General features: G+C 43.3%; 1 protein-coding gene across 2 annotated transcripts; it reads right to left on the bottom strand.

Moving 5' to 3' along the window:
- Positions 1 to 12,587: 12,587 nt before the first annotated feature.
- Positions 12,588 to 19,334, bottom strand: LOC120685248 (disease resistance protein RGA4-like). 2 transcript variants are annotated; one of them, XM_039967057.1, is made up of 3 exons: positions 18,395 to 19,334; positions 15,626 to 17,825; positions 12,588 to 13,027 (listed from the first exon to the last, which is right to left on the bottom strand). In XM_039967057.1, exons 1-2 carry the CDS (start codon positions 19,195 to 19,197, stop codon positions 15,644 to 15,646), a joined length of 2,985 nt encoding a protein of 994 aa, XP_039822991.1. In that variant the 5' UTR covers positions 19,198 to 19,334; the 3' UTR covers positions 12,588 to 13,027; positions 15,626 to 15,643. The 2 variants fall into 2 exon arrangements, with proteins under 2 accessions (XP_039822991.1, XP_039822990.1); XM_039967056.1 differs by having other exon boundaries at positions 12,588 to 12,988; positions 18,395 to 19,333.
- Between the last annotated feature and the right edge of the window lie 754 nt (positions 19,335 to 20,088).

Below are 20,088 nucleotides of genomic sequence, written 5' to 3'. Positions count from 1 at the left end.
ACAAGCTCAAGGTCAACAAGAACAATGTGAGAGCAATAAGAACAAATTGACACAAGATTTATCCCGAAGGTCACTCACACTAAGGAAGCTATGTCTCCGTTGAGGATCTCACAAAGAGCAAGGTTTCCCTATAACCCTTTTCCTCACCCACTCAACCACTTAGGAGGATTGAGTTACTTACTAGCAAAGTCCGCCAAGGACGGGGTAATACAAACTTCTCGGGGCGCTCACACACGAGAGGGAGTTCCACGGGCGACGCCTAACCATCTAGAAGCAAGCTTCAAGAGTAACAAATGCGAATCGATGAAAGAAGATGCTTCTAGTGCTTTTGAGATGAACTTGGCTGCACTCACAAGTCAAAGGCTCAAGCTCACACTCAAATCTTGCTCACACCCAAGCCCTAGCTCGAATCAAGTCAAGTATTAGCTCTTGGAAGGGTTGGGGAGAAGTTTTGAAAGCTTGAGAGAGTGTTGTGTTCGTGGGAGTCAGCAGCACTGAATAGAAGAGGTGAAGGGGTATAAATAACCAAGCCCCTAAAACTAGATGTTACTGTGCAATTTATGTATTTATCAGAACTTCCGATGCTGTTAAAACTCATGGCCAAGAGTATTTTGTCCTAACACAGGACTTCCGACTTGCAAAAATTAGGTGGCCAAGGACTGCTTGTTCGAGGAAGCACACGACTTCCGAGGGGGTCGGAATCTAACCCCTACAGAAAAATTTTGATTGAGTGCTCAAGTGGGTGCATGGTGTCTCTCAATGGGTTGTTAGCATCTCAACTAGACACTTTGGCATCTTCACGCCATCTTTTCACATCTCTCTTAATAGTATGATGTTTCTTATACTAAAATTCAAAATAGAAATTTTATAAAGATCTCCAATAAAGCTCATACACTGTCTCTTTAGCAATATGGTGTCGTTAATTGCTCTTTTTTATTTCAATGATTTTTGATCCTGCTCATTGCTCAATAAATACATTAGCTCCTTAATTATGCGTGTCATCAACATCAAAACCCACTTAGGAAGCCAAACACACTTAAAATCTCCCAATTTTTGGTGATTGATGACAACACAATTAAGACTCACAAGATATGCAATAAAAATCATTTAAATCCAATGATATAGTTGAGCTCCCGTGCAAAGGTGAGGCTTTGGCCTATCCTGCTTCAAGGAGGCCACGAAGATCTTTATCTACCAAGGGTTCTCCGCCTTGCCAAGCCACCAATCAACATGTTCGCCCGACTCACCTACCTCTCCTAGAACGTGTCTGCTTCCATGGTTGGCAGGAGCTTGGCAGCAGCACCCTCTCCTGGTCGTTGTGCCCTATTTGCAAAGGCTCAATGTCTCCAACACCTGAGGTTTGGTCAAGCTCGCCATGAATCCCGAATCTCTTCTGAAAAATAGACCTAAAGAACCTTCATGGCTTGCGGAAGCTTGATGTAGAGGCAACATCATTCAAGTAGTTAAGTATGGTATCAATCTTCGTCTATGCACTTTTTGTATCGGTTGGTCAAGTAATTAAGTGTGACATTCAATCAAAGTGTTCTGTTTGTGTGTATGTAGCATCTAAGTGTCACTTGTGTATGTGTGCGTTCCTATCGTGAAGAGTAAGGATGTCCTAAACACTAAACATTCACATATCACCAAAACTAGAATAGTTTCGTGCATGGCTCATACTGAGAAATAGTTCCAGCTGCTACTAGATTTCATTCTCGGCGTCGCCTTGCCTAGCTTCCTAGCCATGAACGCGATCCACTTCATGTTCCTCAAGGGAATCAAAGCCCTCAAGCTTTTGTTAGGTTGATCTCCACCAGACTTGGCCCAACGGCCATGTTTGGGCCCTTGACTCGCGCCCTGATCAGGGGCGCCCAGCCCAAGAAGAGGCTGGTGGGCCCCCGTCGCGCAGCCCTATAAAGAGGAGGTGGGGACTGGCAGCTCGGGGTACGAGGTTCGTCGCTGCCGCCACCGTTCCCCACTTCAAACCCTAGATTGATCGAGAGGGAGGGCTGACAGCGTCGGGAAGCGCCACCACGCCATCGCCGGAGAGCCATCACCACCGCGACGTCGCCGCCACTGCTTCCACTACCCCGACGTACTCAGACCTCCACGGCGGGGCCATGGAAATCGGCAAGCAGAGGCAAGTATGTTAAGGTTTTCGTCTCAATCATGGTTCTAACCCGCCTGATCTACTCCTAGACGATCCATGGGATCTAACAATGGTACCAGAGCCGATCTAGAGAGTAGATCGAGTGTGGGAAAGAGGATTCATACTCGAATCAAAAGAAAACGGAAGAACTCGATCTTGGATCGAGGAAAAGACAAAGGAAAGACCAAACTCTAACCCTAAGAGAAAAAAAAGAGGCGCAGCGGGACTCACTTGGGTCGCACCGCTCGCACCACCGCCGGTCGTCCAATGACGTCGCACGGAAAAGACAGCACAGGCCACCTCTCGCCGGGATCCAGTCGCCGTCGCGCGCGCGAGCTCAGGGTGCCGTCACAAGGGCCGCTCAACGGCGGCGCTCTCCTGCACAGGCGAGCGCGCAGCCGGCGAGTGGGCCAGCGGCGGCGCCAGCATCCTTCAAGGGCTGCCACGGGCGGTCGCAGCTCCGCCGCTCGCCTGAGTGCGACAGCTGTGACACGAAGAAGATGGAAAGGCTCGGGGTCGCTGGTCGGTCACAGCGGCGGACTGAGCGGAGCGTGCGTGCACGCGCGCCGGCCATGGTGTTCCGGTGGCCCGTGCGAATGGTGCGGCGCCGCCGCCGGCCCGCATCGGCCAGGAGAGACGGAATTGAAAGCTAGGGTTTGGTTTCCAGGGGATGCGCTCGGCCGGCGGATTTTGATTCCGCGAAAATCAAGGACGGCCGTCCGATCCAGATCAAGGGCAAGGAACGGCTGGCAGTCGACGGGCCGGTTGCGCGAGTGGGCGCGCGCGGTAGGGAGCGCCGAGCTGGGCCGCCGGCCCAGGTGGGCGCTGAAGCGGGCCGAGCTGAGTGCAAAAGAGTTTTGGGCCACTGAGCTGAAATGGTTAGAGTTTGTTTTTCTATTTTTCAGAAGCGATTTTGATTACTGTTTTTGCTGAATTTGATCTCCATTCAAGTATGCATCAACGTGTATTCTGTTTAGAGAGAAAATGAGAATAGTAATCCATCTGAATATAGAATGTTACATGTGTCCGGTGCAAAGTTTGTGTTGCTCTTAATTTTAATTCAAACCAAAGAAAAATTAATTTTAAGAGAATGATTAAAGAGCTTATTTTGAGTAAGCTTTTGTACAGTTTTGACACTCTAATCAAATTTTGATTAGATAAAAGTAAAATTTAAAAGAATGCTTCTGAAGGAGTATTAATTTTAAGACACAGTTTGGCAATTTTGTCAATATTTAGTCCTTTACTCAATTTTGAACCAACGGGATAAATTGTTTAGAGAGCAAATCAGTGTATAGAAATGTTTAGAAGTATAATTGCTTCTAAAAGGAAAGAAAAAAATCTTCCACTGCCATAAAGAAAGGAAAAGTTTCCGCTGGCTTAAAGGAAGAAAAGTTTTCCGCTACAAAGAAAAGGTTTAATCTTTTAATTAAGTCGGAACTAACGAGAAGATTTAATTGGAAGAATAATTTAAAAGCTTAAATGAGTTTTTCCCTGTGGGTAAAAGACAGAAAAGCTTCCGTTGTTTAAAGTTAAAGTTGAGTTTTGGCATTTTTATGCCATTTGAAGTCTCAAAGTTGAGCATCACTGGAATCATAAAGATAATTCTCAAGGAAGAGAAATTTAAAGTTAATTGTGGTAATTGTTATTTTCTGACCAACGTTGATAATAACAATACTATAATTTTTTCTTTGTGAGTCATAGCTTAAAGTTTAAAGTCGTTGATAAATATTGGATCAAAGTGATCATTTTCAGAGAATAGATAAAGAACTGCTCTTAAACTAGAGAAATGTATTTTTCTAGTTTTCGCAGCAATAAAGTTGATTATCCTCTAATTAAATTCGAACCAACGGGAGAATTTAATTCTGAGTAGCAAATATATGGTTTTAAAGTTTATTGAGTTTTTCATACATTAATTCCGTTTCTGCCCAACGGTGATATGGAATTAATGTAAAAGATTATTCTATTTCTGCCCAACGGTGATATAGAATAGAACTTAAAGTTTTAATTGTTGTCTGTTCAGACAAAGATTTGCATGTAGTCCTTCTTGAAGGGACAAAAGAAAATGAACGGAGTACTTGCGACTCATAAAGAAAGAAGGTCATCACAAGAGAAAGTGTATTCTCTTTAAAGAATGTCTTGAAAAGAAAAGTTGTATTCTCTTTAAAGAATGTCTTGAAAAGAAAAGTACTCGTGGATATTGATCCAAGAAAAGAAGATAGAGCAATAAGAGCTTAGTTCAGAAAATTCTCTTATGTTCTCTCGAACAAGAAGAATTCATTTTGAGTTCATTCAAAATTGTGATAAGTCGTACATGTTTAATTTGACCAACGTCGAATTAAGCATGTGTGTCATGGAATATTCAGATTTATTTCTGAATTTGATTTGAGCCAGTCCTGACATTTATGTCTGGGAAAAGGATGAAACAATACCCGCATGACGGGGCAAAGCTGACATAGTGCCAATCTTGCATGGTGGGAGAAAGTTGTGATGACTCATGTGCTAGTATATCCCACACTGGGAGAAAAGTTTGGAGTAGCTTTGCTATTCTAGAATTTATCGGGCATTTCTATTATGTCACAGTGATTTAGCACTCAATGAGTTTGAAGAAGAACGAAAAGTCACATACGAACCTCAAGATAAGAATGATATGCGAGCGTGACTTGCAAAAAGGTCTGAAATAAAGCACTATGTTGAGTCCTTAAAGTGAAATGAGGAAAAGAACTGTCATATGAAATAAAGGACTCTGTTGAGTTCTTAAAGTGAAATGAGTAAAAGGTACTCCCATACAAAGTAATAAATTACTTGATTCTGCATGTCGTGATCATGTGGATGAAGTAAGTAATAAAAGTTTCCTCATTCACGAAAGTTGTGAATAGTTTTCGAAATTGTGGCAGAAAAGTTCAAGCCACATTTCGAGGGGGAGAAATATGAGACAGTTTAAAAAGATACTCCCTTGTAATATGCATTGAAAGCAAGAGATGATCTATCAAAGAATGAATGTGTCCGTCGGGGGGGGTACAACGGTCACTATGCTGATACCCCTATGTAAAGAAATAGCTAAATTTCAGCATTACCCTCAAAGATAGTAAGATGGTGCTTACGAGCACATATAAAGTTTACGGAGCACAGATAGAACCCAAACCAAAAGATTTATTGATATGCCATCTTTACAAAAGATGGCAAAATCTGGGGGAGCATGGTATGTAGATACCTTAGACTTGATGAGAATTGGTAATGCGTGTCCACTTCGATAAGTGGGAATGCGTGTCCACTTCGATGATTCAAGAACAACAAGTTTCTCATACGTGCTGATGTTATATACAACACATGTTGTTAGCTCTCAAAGAAAATGAATAAAGTAAAGAAGAATCTTGTTATGTAGGATCTCATTAGTCCATAGCCATTTGGCAAAAGGAGCAACAACATCCCTATATAAAGTAAAGAAAATCACATGGATGTTGATTCCACCCCATTTGAAGAGTTACGAGAATTCCATGGGTTAAGGTCATGGAAAAAGAAGTGATTCCTGAAAGAGACATCACAGTAGGTTATAATGGACCTACAAACACAATGTGACTCCAGAGGGAATGTTGAAAGATATAAAGCAAAATTTGTGACAAAAGTTTTAGTCAAAGAGAAGAAAGAACATACGATTTACCACAATAGTAAATCCATCTATGGATTGAAGTAAGCCATGAGACGGTGGTATCTAAAGTTTCATTGAAACAGTATGAAATTTTTGGGTGTTTAAAAAGAGATTGAGGAGGGCAATAGCTTTTAATCAAACTAAAAGAATGGGAAATCTGATTTCCACATTTTAAATGAAGATAACATCCTACTTTCTAGTGGTGGTGTTAATATACTGATAGATAAAGAATTCTTGTCCTCAAGTTTTGATCTCGGTGATGAGTTTTTCATTTTACGAATTGAGACTCATCGAGATAAAAGAAAGGGGTATTATGGTTACTGCAAAGGCATACTCAGGAAAGCTTCTAAAGAAATGAAGTATGCGAATGAGTAAACATACGCCTGTTCCTATCGTCAAGGGTAATAGTTTTGGGAACCTTAGTGTTCCGGGGACCAATTTGAAACAGAAATAGTCCTATATGCTTCAGCTGTTGGAAGCTTTATAAGCGCGCAAGTAAAGAACTTACCCTGACATAGTTTGTGTATCCGGGTTATTTTGGCAAAAGTACAATCTAGAGATAGATCACTGGAATTGAAATTAAGAATGTTGGCCTCATGCTAAGTTGGAAAGATCAAGTACTCTCAAAAGATTGAGTACAAAAGTAGAACTTGTGAAATATGTAGCAAAATCCACAATTGTCGCTAACTTTCACATTTGGAGGTTTTGTGTTGAAAAACTCCAAAACAAAGCAATTATGATCAATGTGATGCAAAGATATAGTATAGCATGATACGAGGCTGAGGGACAGGCAAAATGCTTAATGGAACCTGTACCCGGAGTTGATAATGGTTGACAGCAGCGATAACCATTAAACTAGTTTGCTCCTATGACAACGAGTCAACTGTGGTGCCAAACACATTGACACAAAGTTATACGTTGTAAAGGAGAAAGTCTGGAATCATGATTGAAATGCATTGTGAGTTTAAATGATAGCCAAGTGTTTGTGGATCCACTCATTAAAGCCTTACCGCCCAGTGTGTACAGAGAACGCACAGTCGACATGGGTTTATGGTATAGCCTATGTTTTCCGGACAATAAAGGGCCCTAAAGCTAAAGAATCTATTTCAGAACAGAGACGTACATTGTAGTTGTTGAATCTATCGGCAACTGACCGTGACGATGAAGCTGCTCTATGCATTAATCTGTGATGAAATATGAAAAGAAGTAAAAAATATAAAGTTGAAAGTATAAGAGAAGATCAAGGGGGAGAATGTTAGGTTGATCTCCACCAGACTTGGCCCAACAGCCATGTTTGGGCCCTTGACTCGCGCCCTGATCATGGGCGCCCAGCCCAAGAAGAGGCTGGTGGGCCCCCGTCGCGCAGCCCTATAAAGAGGAGGTGGGGACTGGCAGCTCGGGGTACGAGGTTCGTCGCTGCCGCCACCGTTCCCCACTTCAAACCCTAGACTGATCGAGAGGGAGGGCTGACAGCGTCGGGAAGCGCCACCACGCCATCGCCGGAGAGCCGTCACCACTGCGACGTCGCCGCCACTACTTCCACTACCCCGACGTACTCAGACCTCCACGGCGGGGCCATGGAAATCGGCAAGCAGAGGCAAGTATGTCAAGGTTTTTGTCTCAATCAAGGTTCTAACCCGCCTGATCTACTCCTAGACGATCCATGGGATCTAACAGCTTTATCTTGCCACTTGGATGATGTCCAAGATTCAGCTATTACAGAGGTCTACCTATGATATTCGCATCATGCTCACGACTAATGGGGATGGTAGGCTGGGATTTGCACAAATGTGCTTGGAGTCTGTTACAATCAAACTTATTTCACTGGCGAGTGATCCTCTAGGAAATCCAGCTGGACCATAGGTGGTATGCACAATCATCAACCTCCTCAAGAAGCTTCCTGCTATGCACTCATCCACCATCGGTGCACACCTAATGTGGTTGCCTTTATGGAAGGCATTGGTGTCATCTTCCTCAAGACATGTGATGGCCTCTGTTGACATTTCTTAACGTCGCCACCATGAGTGGTTAGTTCCCAACAACGGCGCCAGAAATGCCTGTGGGCGTTCTATAGCGCAATCACTATGAACGGGTCAAGTCCATAGTAATGACGCCATGACATGCTATGCGATATGTCTTAACATTTATAGAAAGGATCCGCAAACGCACGGATATACCGTTGTAGCATTTCACCCGGAAATATTTAAGGTATCACTATTTATATTTTTCCAAAGGATGGCGTGGTGTGTAAAGGTGTTTACGGATACACAACCATGATAGTATGAGATAAGATGCAAACTGCTGATTATACAGGGGTAAGTTATGATAAATGATAATTGAGGGTAATGCGGCACACATATCAGCCAACTCTCATGATAAAGAATAAACGAATACGCCTAAGGTTAGTGGGAGCATAGTCAAACAACAGGGGTCCTAGTATACTATTCATAAATAAGCAAAGGTTATGTTAGTCACACGCTTAGAGCTACAGGTGCCGGGAAATTAGGGATATCGGGGAGAATGTCCCGCACTAGAGAACATCTAGTCCCGTTACATCTTTGCATGAACTCCTACACGATACCCGAACATCGGGAAGTACGCTAACCGCGAAGCAGCTTCACGGCAGACCGATGGGGCTGTCACCACCCGTGATCTACCCCAGTCAAACCATGGAGCACCGTGCCCGCATATGAGGTTACTACCCTAGTGTCCCCAGGTCTCCCACCCCTTCGGATGGACAAGTAAGACGTTAAGGCAAGCCCGAAAGCACAACAAATCGACATCCTTACCCAGATCATCTAGCCTAAGCAAGCAACTAATATAACTTGAGGATAAACTGATCATGGCAAAGCAAGCTAAGAACTTAGCAAGATAACCATGAATGAACTCTGAATGAATAGAATAATGACAGTCGGAATACAAAGCCATACTGGAGGCCGAGGATTGCTCGCCGACCCCGAGACGACTAGATTATCTAAGGAGATGAAGTACTAGCCTAGCTCCACTACCCTAAGGAGTACAAGTCAGAAGAGAGTGTGAGGAAGAGAGGCTTCAAGTGGTGTGTGTTGAGTGAGTGGAGGGAGGCCCCTTTTATAGTCCTTGAGGTCGGTTCCCGCCATCTCTTTACATGGAAACATCAGCAACCGACTTGTAGAGGATAAGATCAGTCTTCCTGGCAAAATGTACCTGGACGGGATTCAGGGGGTTCGGCCGACCCCACGAGTCGGCCGGCCCCACCTTATCGCCTCTCGCCACCGCCTTCATCTGGGTCACTGCTAGGTAGGTCCCCATCTTGGATACGTCGGTGCTGGGGCTTGGTACGTTGGTTTGACCTGGTATGTGGGGCTCTTTTGGATGTGTAACGCAGGACGCGATCTTCTGCGTTTTCTTCTTATTCCAGACTTGTACTCCTGAAATGATAAATTCTCCAATACAACTGTGGAGTTAGGTTAGTGATACAAATATGCGAGTAAGAAGTATGGTTTTCCTTCTTTTGTGAGTATAGTTGACAGTCGGATTTTACACTTAAGGACTGTCAACAGGCTCTATAGTTTTGATCTCATGTTCGGGTGGGTCAACAAGGTTAGCATGACTAGTGGCTGCTTCTACAGTATCATTCCCTACGTGGGCTTCTACACTTCAGGTACTTGAACAAATTTGACATCATCCTTATCATTAGCCTAGTATAGTTTTGTTCACTTGTCATTTCTTTATAAAATGTGGGCAGTTGCAACAAGTTTCAGTTTGTAGCATCTAAGTGTCCTGGTTTGTGTGTATGTAGCATCTAAGTGTCCTTTTGTGTGTGTGTGTGTCTAGCTATCACAAAGAGTAAGGTTGTCCAAACCCCTAAACCACTAAGCATTCACATATCATCAAAACTAGAATAGTTTCGTGCATAGCTCATATTGAGAAATAGTTCCCAGTGCTACAAGAAGACATTCTCGATGTCACCTTGCCTGGCGTCCTAGACATGAATATGATCCACTTTGTGTTCCTCAAGGCAATCGAAGCCCTAATGCTTAATCTTTCCACCTGGGTGATGTCTACAATTCAGCTATTAGAGAGGCCTGCCTATGATACACGCATCGTGCTCACGACTAAGGAGGATGGTAGGCTAGGATTCACAGTGTGCTTGGAGTCTGTTACAATCAAACTCTTTTCACTGGAGAGTGATCCTGTAGGAAATCCAGGAGGACCATGGGTGGTATGCACAGTCATCATCCACATTAAGAAGCTTCCTGCTGTGCACTCATCCACAGTAGGTGCGCACCTGGTGTGGTTGCCTTTGTGAAAGGCGTTGGTTTCATCTTCCTCAAGACATGTGATGGGCTCTACAGTTTTGATCTCAAGTCTGGGTGGCTCAATAAGGTTAGCATGACTAGTGGCTGCTTGTACGACGTCATTCCCTACGTGGGCTTCTACAGTCCAGGTACTCGAACAAATTTGACATCATCCTTATCATTAGCCTTGTACAGTTTCGTTCACTTATCATTTCTCTATAAAGAGTAAGAAGTTGCAACAACTTTTAGTATATATATGTAGCATCCAAGTGTCCTTTGTCTGTGTGTGTGTGTGTGTGTGTGTCTATCACAAAGAGTAAGATTGTCCTAACCCCTAAGTGTCCTTTGTGTCTGTTTCTCATTGCACCAATTTTATTTACCCGAAGCAATCATATTAGTTAGTTCAATCAAATTAATTTCTAGCTAGGTGGAACTCAACATAAATCTTGTTGATGTCCAATGTCACATCTCTAAGAATTCGAGCAAATTTATAATTTTGTCAGGTTCCTCCCCTTTTATGCAACCAACATTAGTTGTAAATCTTATGATGCTAATGTGTTGTGTGTGTCAGACACATAGGCACAAACTGCATGCCCATCGGGTTGTACTTGTGAACAACAAACAACTTGTGGATCAGCAAACCGAGAAAATTTTATTGGTTCGGCTCCAAGAAATACAAATCCGAAATATGAAGGGATCTGATCATGAAGTTTGTTTTGTGGAGTGACTATTCGATTGGGGGACAACACTGATAAAGGTGGAAGTAACTTTTGCTGTATTAGTCATTGAAAGCAATGCAAGGCCAATGAGTTGTGCCAGTTGTTTTCAAAGCATCTCACATACGTGATCACTGATCAGAGAGGCCTCGACTTCAATCTTGCTTAGTACAATTTTTGCAGTGTCAATTGGTTTCTATATTACAATACCTTAGGTGTCACTGTTATCCTTCATTTGGTGATCAAAAGATCTGTGCCAGCTTTATGTTAATGTTTTCTATATGAAAGACGGATATAAACTGAATTGCTCTAAAAGACATATTGTACCAGATAAATGTAGCTTTCAGCAGTCAGCGTTACTTAATGCACCCAGGTTTGCAATTACAAACTTCAATGATTTATTTCATTTTTTTAGTTACCCAAGAATTAAAGAATTAATCTAAAGCTAATACAAAAATAAATTTTGTTGCTCTGTACAGATCAAACTCAAAAGAAAAATCGACCTGTCAAACTTGGAATGGAGCCAACTATGGAAACAGTTTTCTGTCAGACAGACATCTCTGTTAATTTATGAGGACTTAGGAGTGTTGATTGATTCTTCATTTCCAATCTTTAGTTGACCTGCAAGTTGTTTGCTAAGAATGATGCTTTAGAGAGACTCTCTGAACTTTAATAGATAGAGGCAGAGGAACTAGCACAGAATGAGATGACTAAAGAAGCAGGTTGAATGAGCAGGGATTGATAAAAAAGTATTACACATTCTGACAGCAATATGCACCTTTCATCAATCTACTATAACTTATAGTTTTTTATATTTTTCTTCCTATATATACGATTAACCATTTTATGTCACATTTCAGATGAACATCTCTCTTTTACAGATTGACAGTTATTGGGATGGGACTGGGTCACTGAGCACAAGAGAGTTATCCAGGTTAATTTCTTACCGTTACTGGACTGCTGCTTCTATGCCTCTGCTTGTGAACATTGAAGTTTGGAGAATACAATTATAACATAACCTACTATGATGCCAGGTCTGTTAAGGTGGCCATTGTAGAATTTCTAAGAGCTGTTCAACAACAGCCCTTGAGTTCCGTGAAGTACAAACAACATGAGTTCCGTGAAGTACAAACATCAGCAGTTGAAAACCTACTTTATTTGAAGGTAGATCTTATCATGTTAATATGAATGATATGTTCTTGAATTCACTTGTGCTATACGCCTTCCTTTAGACTTTAGAGTGGTTGTTAGTAAACCTTGCTTTAGAACCTTTCAAATTATGATATGGAGTGACAGCTTCTGAGCTGTTCAGTGCATCTTACGAAATAAATTCAAAGAACCAAAACCATCCTGAGAGGCTGGTCACTCTTGTGAGATACCCTAACATGATTATTAAACCTGTGGTAACAGAATAATTGCGTATAAATCGGATTCTTTTTATACTATTATGTTGACATTGTTTAGTGGTAACTATTAGCAATGAAACAACTGGGTCCAATTGTTTGGTTAGTGTTGAATTGATGAAAGTGAGATAAAGAGAACATTGTTTATCTAAACCAAGGCAACACCTGAATGACCTGATGGACACTGTTTCCTTTTCTGTTGACATTGATTACTAAATTTTGAAATCGTTGCAAGTTCCCAGGGGAACCACACCAACAGAGTTTCACTTTTGAGACAAGCAATACTGCTACCATTTGATCATGTTATGTCCTTTTCTTGTCATAATCCTCAATTCTCATGGAATCGCACGGGCATTCAACTAGTCTTGACAAAAAAGGAGTATTACCATATAGATGTGCAAGAAACAACTAATTACGAGCTCCAGCCCATGAAACATCTTTGTTGGCCCACGTTCATGCTAAGCTCATTAGTGCTTCTTTGTTTCATAGCAGAATCAAGAACTACAATCACCAATATTATTTTATACCAAACAACTAAACAGATGAATCAAGATGACCCAAAAGTTTTCCCTCCCCAAACAGTAAAGAAAGTGGAAGCTCGCCATTGATCTTAGCACTATCTGACTGAAGTATCCTTTATTCCTACAAAGGCTAATCAAAGATACAGAAGGGCATATTGTATAGCAGCCACAAAATATCTCCAATTATTTTGAGTGCTTGGAGACGCTGGTTTGAGAAGGAAAGAATCCATATCATGCTTTTGCTCGCCGAGAGTGAACTGAAGTTGGGTCAATAGTCTAGCATTCCAGGAAATAGAAACATTGCTTTAGTATCTTCTGCACAATCAAAATGACATGGAATCACAATATTTATGTAAAAATGTCAATGGTGATTACAAATCGTAGTGCATTGAAAAATCAAACTGAGAAGAGAAATGACACTGTAGAGACACAGTAGGCTTGCGTTGTGACATGCTTTGGTCTGTAATTTACTCTATGGCCTTAACATTAACAACATACTATCTGTATCTTACTTGACACTATACTCAAATTCAGGGGCGGAGCCAGGAATTTGGTTTTTTCATTATTATGGGGGGCCAACCATATTAATTTATATAAAACAACAACAACAACATAGCCTTTTTTCCCAAGCAAGTTGGGGTAGGCTAGAGATGAAACCCGAAAGAAATAAGTTCAAGGTTCAGGCACATTGATAGCTAGTCTCCAAGCGCTCCTATCCAAAGCTATCTCTTTAGAGATGTTCCAATCCTTAAGGTCTCTCTTAACCGACTCATCCCACGTCAGTTTAGGTCTACCTCTACCCCTCTTTACATTATCGACTAGCTCGAGGATCCCATTACGCACCGGCGCCTCAGGAGGCCTTCGTTGGACATGTCCAAACCATCTCAGCCGATGCTGAGTAAGTTTCTCCTCAATTGGTGCCACCCCGACCCTATCCCGAATAACTTCGTTCCGGACTCTATCCCTCCTTGTGTGCCCGCAAAACCACCGCAACATCCGCATCTCTGCTACACTCAGTTGCTGCACATGTCGTCTTTTTGTAGGCCAACATTCAGCACCGTATAATATCGCCGGACGAATTGCTGTCCTATAGAATTTGTCTTTTAGCTTTTGTGGCACCCTCTTGTCACAAAGGATGCCAGAAGCTTGCCGCCATTTCAACCAGCCAGCTGAAATTCTATGCCTAACATCTTCATCAATGTCGCCATCCTTTTGTAACACCGATCCTAAATACCGAAACGTATCCTTCTGGACCACCACTTGCCCATCTAGACTAACGTCTCCCCCCTTATGCCTAGTCGCGCTGAAATCGCACATCATGGACTCGGTCTTGGTCCTACTAAGTCTGAACCCTTTCGACTCTAACGTGCGTCTCCACAGCTCTAACTTCCTATTAACCCCTGCCCTACTCTCGTCAACTAGCACCACATCATCAGCAAAGAGCATACACCAAGGGATCTCACCTTGTATATCCCTTGTGATCTCATCCATCACTAAAGCAAATAAATAAGGGCTCAAAGCTGACCCCTGGTGTAGGCCTATGTTAATAGGAAAGTCAGTGGTGCTGCCATCACATGTCCGGACAAACGTCGTCGCATCTTTGTACATATCCTTAATGAGGGTAATGTATTTGGTTGGGACTTTGCGCTTCTCCAAAGCCCACCACATGATATTTCTCGGTACTTTGTCATATGCCTTCTCAAGGTCAATGAAGACCATATGCAAGTCCTTCTTCTGCTCCCTATATCTCTCCATCAATTGTCGTATTAAGAAAATCGCCTCCATGGTTGACCTTCCAGGCATGAACCCAAATTGGTTTTGGGTCACACTTGTCCCTCTTCTTAGGCGATGCTCGATGACCCTCTCCCAAAGCTTCATCGTATGGCTCATCAGCTTAATCCCACGGTAGTTAGTACAACTTTGAACATCGCCCTTGTTTTTGAAGATAGGTACTAATATACTTCTCCTCTATTCTTCCGGCATCTTGTTTGACCGAAAAATGAGATTAAAAAGCTTAGTTAACCAAACTATTGCTCTATCTCCTAGGCATCTCCACACCTCAATGGGAATACCATCAGGACCCAACGCTTTACCTCTCTTCATCCTCTTCAAAGCCTCCCCGATCTCTACCTCCTGAATTCTCCTCACAAAACGTCTGTTGGTATCGTCAAAAGAGTCATCTAACTCAAGGGTAGGGCTCTCACTCTCCCTATTAAACAACTTGTCGAAGTACTCTCTCCATCTATCCATGATCTCATCATCCTTCACTAGCAGTCGATCTGTCACATCCTTAATGCATTTGATTTGGTTGATGTCCCTTGTCTTCCGCTCGCGGATCCTAGCCATCCTATAAATGTCCTTTTCCCCTTCTTTCGTGCCTAGCCGCTGATACATGTCATCATACGCCTTACCTTTTGCTACACTCACAGCTCGCTTTGCAACCCTCTTCGCTAATTTATAGCCCTCGATGTTGGCTGCACTCTTGTCAAGATGGAGACGCTTGAAACACTCCTTCTTCTCCTTAATAGCCCTTTGCACCTCGTCGTTCCACCACCAGGTGTCTTTCCCCTCCTGTTTGCCTCCCTTACTCACGCCAAACACCTCTGAGGCCACCTTCCGAACACATGTTGCCATCTTTAGCCACATGTCATCTGCGTCTTCTCCTTCTTCCCAAGGCCCCTCACCTAGCATCCTTTCCTTAAACGCTTGTGCCGCTTCCCCTCTAAGCTTCCACCACTTTGTTCTCGCAATCTTGATACATAGGGGGCCTTGGGAAAATTTATATAAAAATTTAATCAAATTTCAAATTTATAATGCAAAATTGGGAACCATAGGGGGGGCCAGCCCCCTCCCCCCCCCCCCCAGCTACGCCCCTGCTCAAATTAGATGAGCTAAAGTGCACACAGAACTGACCTGGATCAATGGCAAGTATCAGTGGGTGTAGGAAGACACCTTGCCGTTCTGAACAATGGACAATTCTGTTAAACCAAGCTTTCCCTCGGAGAATCCCATATTATTGAAAGAAGAATTCAGTTCATCTTTTGAAATTGGTTCAGAATTGTTCAGTTTCTCAGGCGCAGCGGATGAGATCTGTTTAACTAGTATCTGAATGTTATCCTCTTGTAGTGCTCCATCTGGCGTGGGGAAAGTTTCCATAGCTTCCCTCTCAGCTGTCGTTGAAGCAAGAGAACTGTCTCCAGGCACGCTTTCACTTTCATCAACAGGGTTGAACAGCAATAGTTTTGGCCTATTTGGATGCTCCTTAGCAGCTTTTTCCCAAGTTTCTCTTGTTTCTGAAGTGACCCTATGATCAAGAATGACCTCCTTAAGACATTTAAGGTGGTTGATTTTCATGCCAGCGAGACCATCTAGGTCTTTACATATCAGCTTAAGTGAGATGAGGTATGGCAAAGCACCTTCTTCAATTGTTGGTAGTGTGGCACCTTCCAGGACAAAACATAAGTGTAGCAGTCCTGGGAATGCCTTATCTTCAATGATAAAATCTTCAAGCTCATCTGCAATCAACTTGAGATGCTGCAAGTCTTTCAAGACACTCAATGCTGCAAGGAGACCCGCTGTCAATTTAGTTGATGAAAGGCACAGCTCCCGAAGGCCACGCATTGATATAACAAATTGGGGCAATTCCAGCAATTTCCCTTTTAACTTCAATGATCTAAGATAAGATGGAGCTTTCAAAGAACTCAGGATGTTTTCAGTGCAGGCATCAAAATGAAGTGATAGAGAACGGGGATCATTACTCTCTTCCTTGTCATCATGGATGAACTTTTGGATAGCATTCACAAGGTCGGTGAAGTTGGTGTTTTTCTCACTCCTCTCTATCCATATCTTCAGCTTTCTCAAATTCTTCATGTGGCTAATGATTTTGGGAAATCCTTGGCAACCATCGGTGACAAATCCTGCTAGTGTCTCTAAGCTACTCTGTTCAGTCAAGAAAAACTTCTGCACTTCACTAGTTATCTTGACTTTATCGGAAAGCTGAAATTCTCCAAATAGATGAAGTAAACAGGGTAGCAGAAGGACCTCAATAGGTAGTATCTTCACCTTGGTTCTCCTCAGGTCAAGTGTCTCCAATAGTTTCAGTTTTTCTATATCCTTCGGAATGCTAGCAACGGTTTCCCCAAAGCTCAGATATTTCAGAAGCAGAAGGTTGCATATGTCTTTGAGATGTTCATCTTCCAAGTCAGTGCATTGTTCAAGATCTAAGACTCTCAACAGCTGATACTTTTGGAAACTCAAAATAGCTTTGCCAGCCTCCCCAAAAACAATCAGGGATCTGACAAGGGATAAATTGATGTCCAAAGAGCTACAGCTACCGCTTGTAGCAATATTGTGATGGAGAGAAAGCCGACGCACATATTTGTGTTCAACCTTGTTGCCAGCAAACAGGGTGATGAAGTCCTGGGAGGTGGACATTAGCAAAATGAACTCACGCATCATGCCATACGTTTTGCAGGTCTTGACCTGATCATTGTTACACATACCAATGGGCTCAATGATGTTCCGATCTATGAGTGTGTTGAAATTTTCAGTAGATGAAGGTTGTGTTTCTACAAAACCCTCCGCCAACCATCGCCTCATCAGTCTCTTCCTCCTGATGGGATGATCACATGGAAACATGCCAAAATACAGAAGGCAAGCTTTTGGACCATGGCCAGGAAGACTAGAGAAGCTGTGGAGAAGCACCCTTCGCATTCTCTCCAAGGTTTCATCTTGCTCCAGATGATGACTGAGATTTCTGCACACATCTTCACAGTTGGGGCCTGTAGGCCAACCCTTTTTCCTCAAAAATTGGCCCATGCTAACAAGAGCAAGTGGTTGGCCATCACATTTCTTCAGAACTTCTTTTGATTCTGGCTGCATATAACCTAAATATTTCTTTGGACAAGCTTTCCTGACGAACAATTGTTCTGAGTCTTTATCACCAAGTCTTTTTGTTCTGTGCACATAACCATTAGACGAGCTGCAAGCATTAGCTACTGACTGGATAGTTGTTGTCACCATTACTCTGCTGCTAACAACATTGTCTTCTGGAAAGGCAGCTTCTATGCTACTCCACTGATCTGTTTGCATGTCATCGATTACAATGAAATACCTATAGCAGAGATTACGAATAAACAGTTAGTGATGCCACTGCATAATCATAAATGCAGAGCAAACATGTTGGAAAATAATTGTATCCTCAATAATCAGTCTATACAGTAAACATCATTCTCTCTCTGAACATGTTGGAAAATAATTGTTTCCTATTACCATTCAATTAGTAATATGATTTTTGCATTTGCTTTTCTGTTCACATAATATAATATTAATCTCCTGTTATCAGTCCTGGATACAGGGCATTCGAAATAGTTTCTTTTTGCCATGCAAAAGACTGAAAACTATATTAATAAAAGTTAATTTCCTGTCATATGTTTTGAAATAAACACTGTTCTACACTCTAAAGGAAAATTAAATGAAAGAAGACTAAATTAGATGCAAAAAGACTAAGGAGTACGGACTTTCTGAACTCTAAAATTTTATTTTCTATGAATAATTAAGCTGAAATCCTGGATTAAGATGGTATTGCACGCACACACCGCAGGTATACATAAAAACCTTAGATGGATCCATGTTCAAACTGTGGAGTAACAGATCAAATAAACAAAAGCTTTTTCTTTTTACCTTTTCTTATCCAAGTGTTCCCTGACATCTACGGTAAGCTGGTCAACACTGGAGTTATCCACCACTGGTCTACCAAATTTGCGGAGGATCTCCATGAGCACTTCTCTCGGGCCCCTTCCAGTAGCAGAAATCCACGCCCGCAGGCTGAACTGGCGGCCGACATCACTCTCGTACACCTCTCTGGCAAGGACGGTCTTGCCGGAGCCATGGATCCCGACGATGGAGATCACCTTCAGCTGCTTTGCTAGGTCCTCCGGCTCCTCGGTCAACTGCTGCACAAGCTCGTCCCTGGGACCATCGATTCCCACGAGATCGGCCTTCGGCGTGTGGGGATCAGATCCGGACGAACAGTAAGACGACTCAGCTTGCCGGGATGAGGAAAGACCGGCGAAGACCCTGTACCTCTTCTCCCGCTGGTGCGCCTCCTCCGGTATCTTCCTCAGGAGCTGAACCTCCGCGGCCAGGCGCTGACGGGACCGCAGAGTCTTGGGCGACGTGATGGTCCGGCGGAACAAGGACGCTTGCTGCTCCCGAGTCACATGGTACAGGAAGCGATCTATGCAATCCTCGATCTGGTGAGCCAGCTCACGCAGCTCTTCCATGGAAAGGCTCAGTAAAGCTCCATGATCTTCTCTCCCCAGCAAGATCTGATCATCGATTGTAACAGCGATCATGCGGAGCTCCTTCTCCAGGAATTTGATGTCGCCCTTGAGGACCTTGTGCAGCTTGTATTTCTCTTGTACCAGGGAGAAGAGCTTCGGCAGGATAGTTTTGATGAACCCGCTCAACAGGGCGGCCTCCATCTCCGTCTCTCACCGAACTGGAGTTGAGTGTCGTGTCGGCTCCCTCCGGGAAGGGATTCGCTAGCACGAGTCTTATGGACTATGGAGGAGAGCAGAGCAGCATGTCTGGCATAGTTGAGCACCTCGTCAATTATTTGCTTCCAGCCTTCCACCAAGAATTATAGATGGCCATTCGGGCCGCCCGGCCCGGCCTTGGCCCGTTATTAATGGGCCATGCCTAGCCTGGCCTAATATATCTACGAATCGTGCCGTGCTACTCCACGGGCTCCCCTGGCGGCCCAGGCACGAGTCCACGGGCCAGTTTCGTGCCGGGCCGACTATAAGGATCATCGGGTGTACGACCCTAGAGGGGGAGGGGGTGAATAGGGTCGCTAATTCGCTTTCTAATCTAGGGTTCAATGTACTTGCATAAGATAAATCTAACACGTCCTACACATGCTAATTATAATTAAGGATTATCTATGCTACTCTTTACTTACCCCAAAAGACTTGCAACTTATACCCAATCCTAATCAAAATAACTAGGAAAGTAAAGGCACGCAAGATAGAGTAAATGCGGAAACGTAATACGGTAAGTAAAGAGGTAAGGGAGAGAATATGCAAACTCCTGTGAAGACACCAAGACACACGATTTAACGTGGTTCGGTTAGGACACAAAGTCCCTCCCTACGTCCACGGCCACTTGTCCACCAAGAACAAGTGTGATGACGAGTCTCTTCGCTTGATCACCGTCTTGCGTTCGCCACCAAGGCTTCCGGCAAGCAAAGGCTAAGTGACGCCAAGTCACCAAGACAAGGCCACCGCCACCGTCTCTCTCGAAGCGTCACCAACGGCACCGTCTTCACTATCGGAGCTTCTCACCAAGAGGGGTCTCCTTCCCCGCACAAAGTG

This window comes from Panicum virgatum, chromosome 8N, assembly GCF_016808335.1.
Source record: "Panicum virgatum strain AP13 chromosome 8N, P.virgatum_v5, whole genome shotgun sequence".
Classification (NCBI taxonomy): Eukaryota; Viridiplantae; Streptophyta; class Magnoliopsida; order Poales; family Poaceae; genus Panicum; species Panicum virgatum.
The sequence above is the reverse complement of the archived record's forward strand: the minus strand, read 5'-3'. Positions and strand labels throughout refer to the sequence as shown.

Coding starts and splice junctions, on each gene's coding strand:
- LOC120685248 (XM_039967057.1), bottom strand. CDS start 19,197: ATGGAGGCCGCCCTGTTGAGCGGGTTCATCAAAACTATCCTGCCGAAG. Junction 17,826..18,394: donor GAACACTTGGATAAGAAAAG/GTAAAAAGAAAA, acceptor TCTCTGCTATAG/GTATTTCATTGTAATCGATG.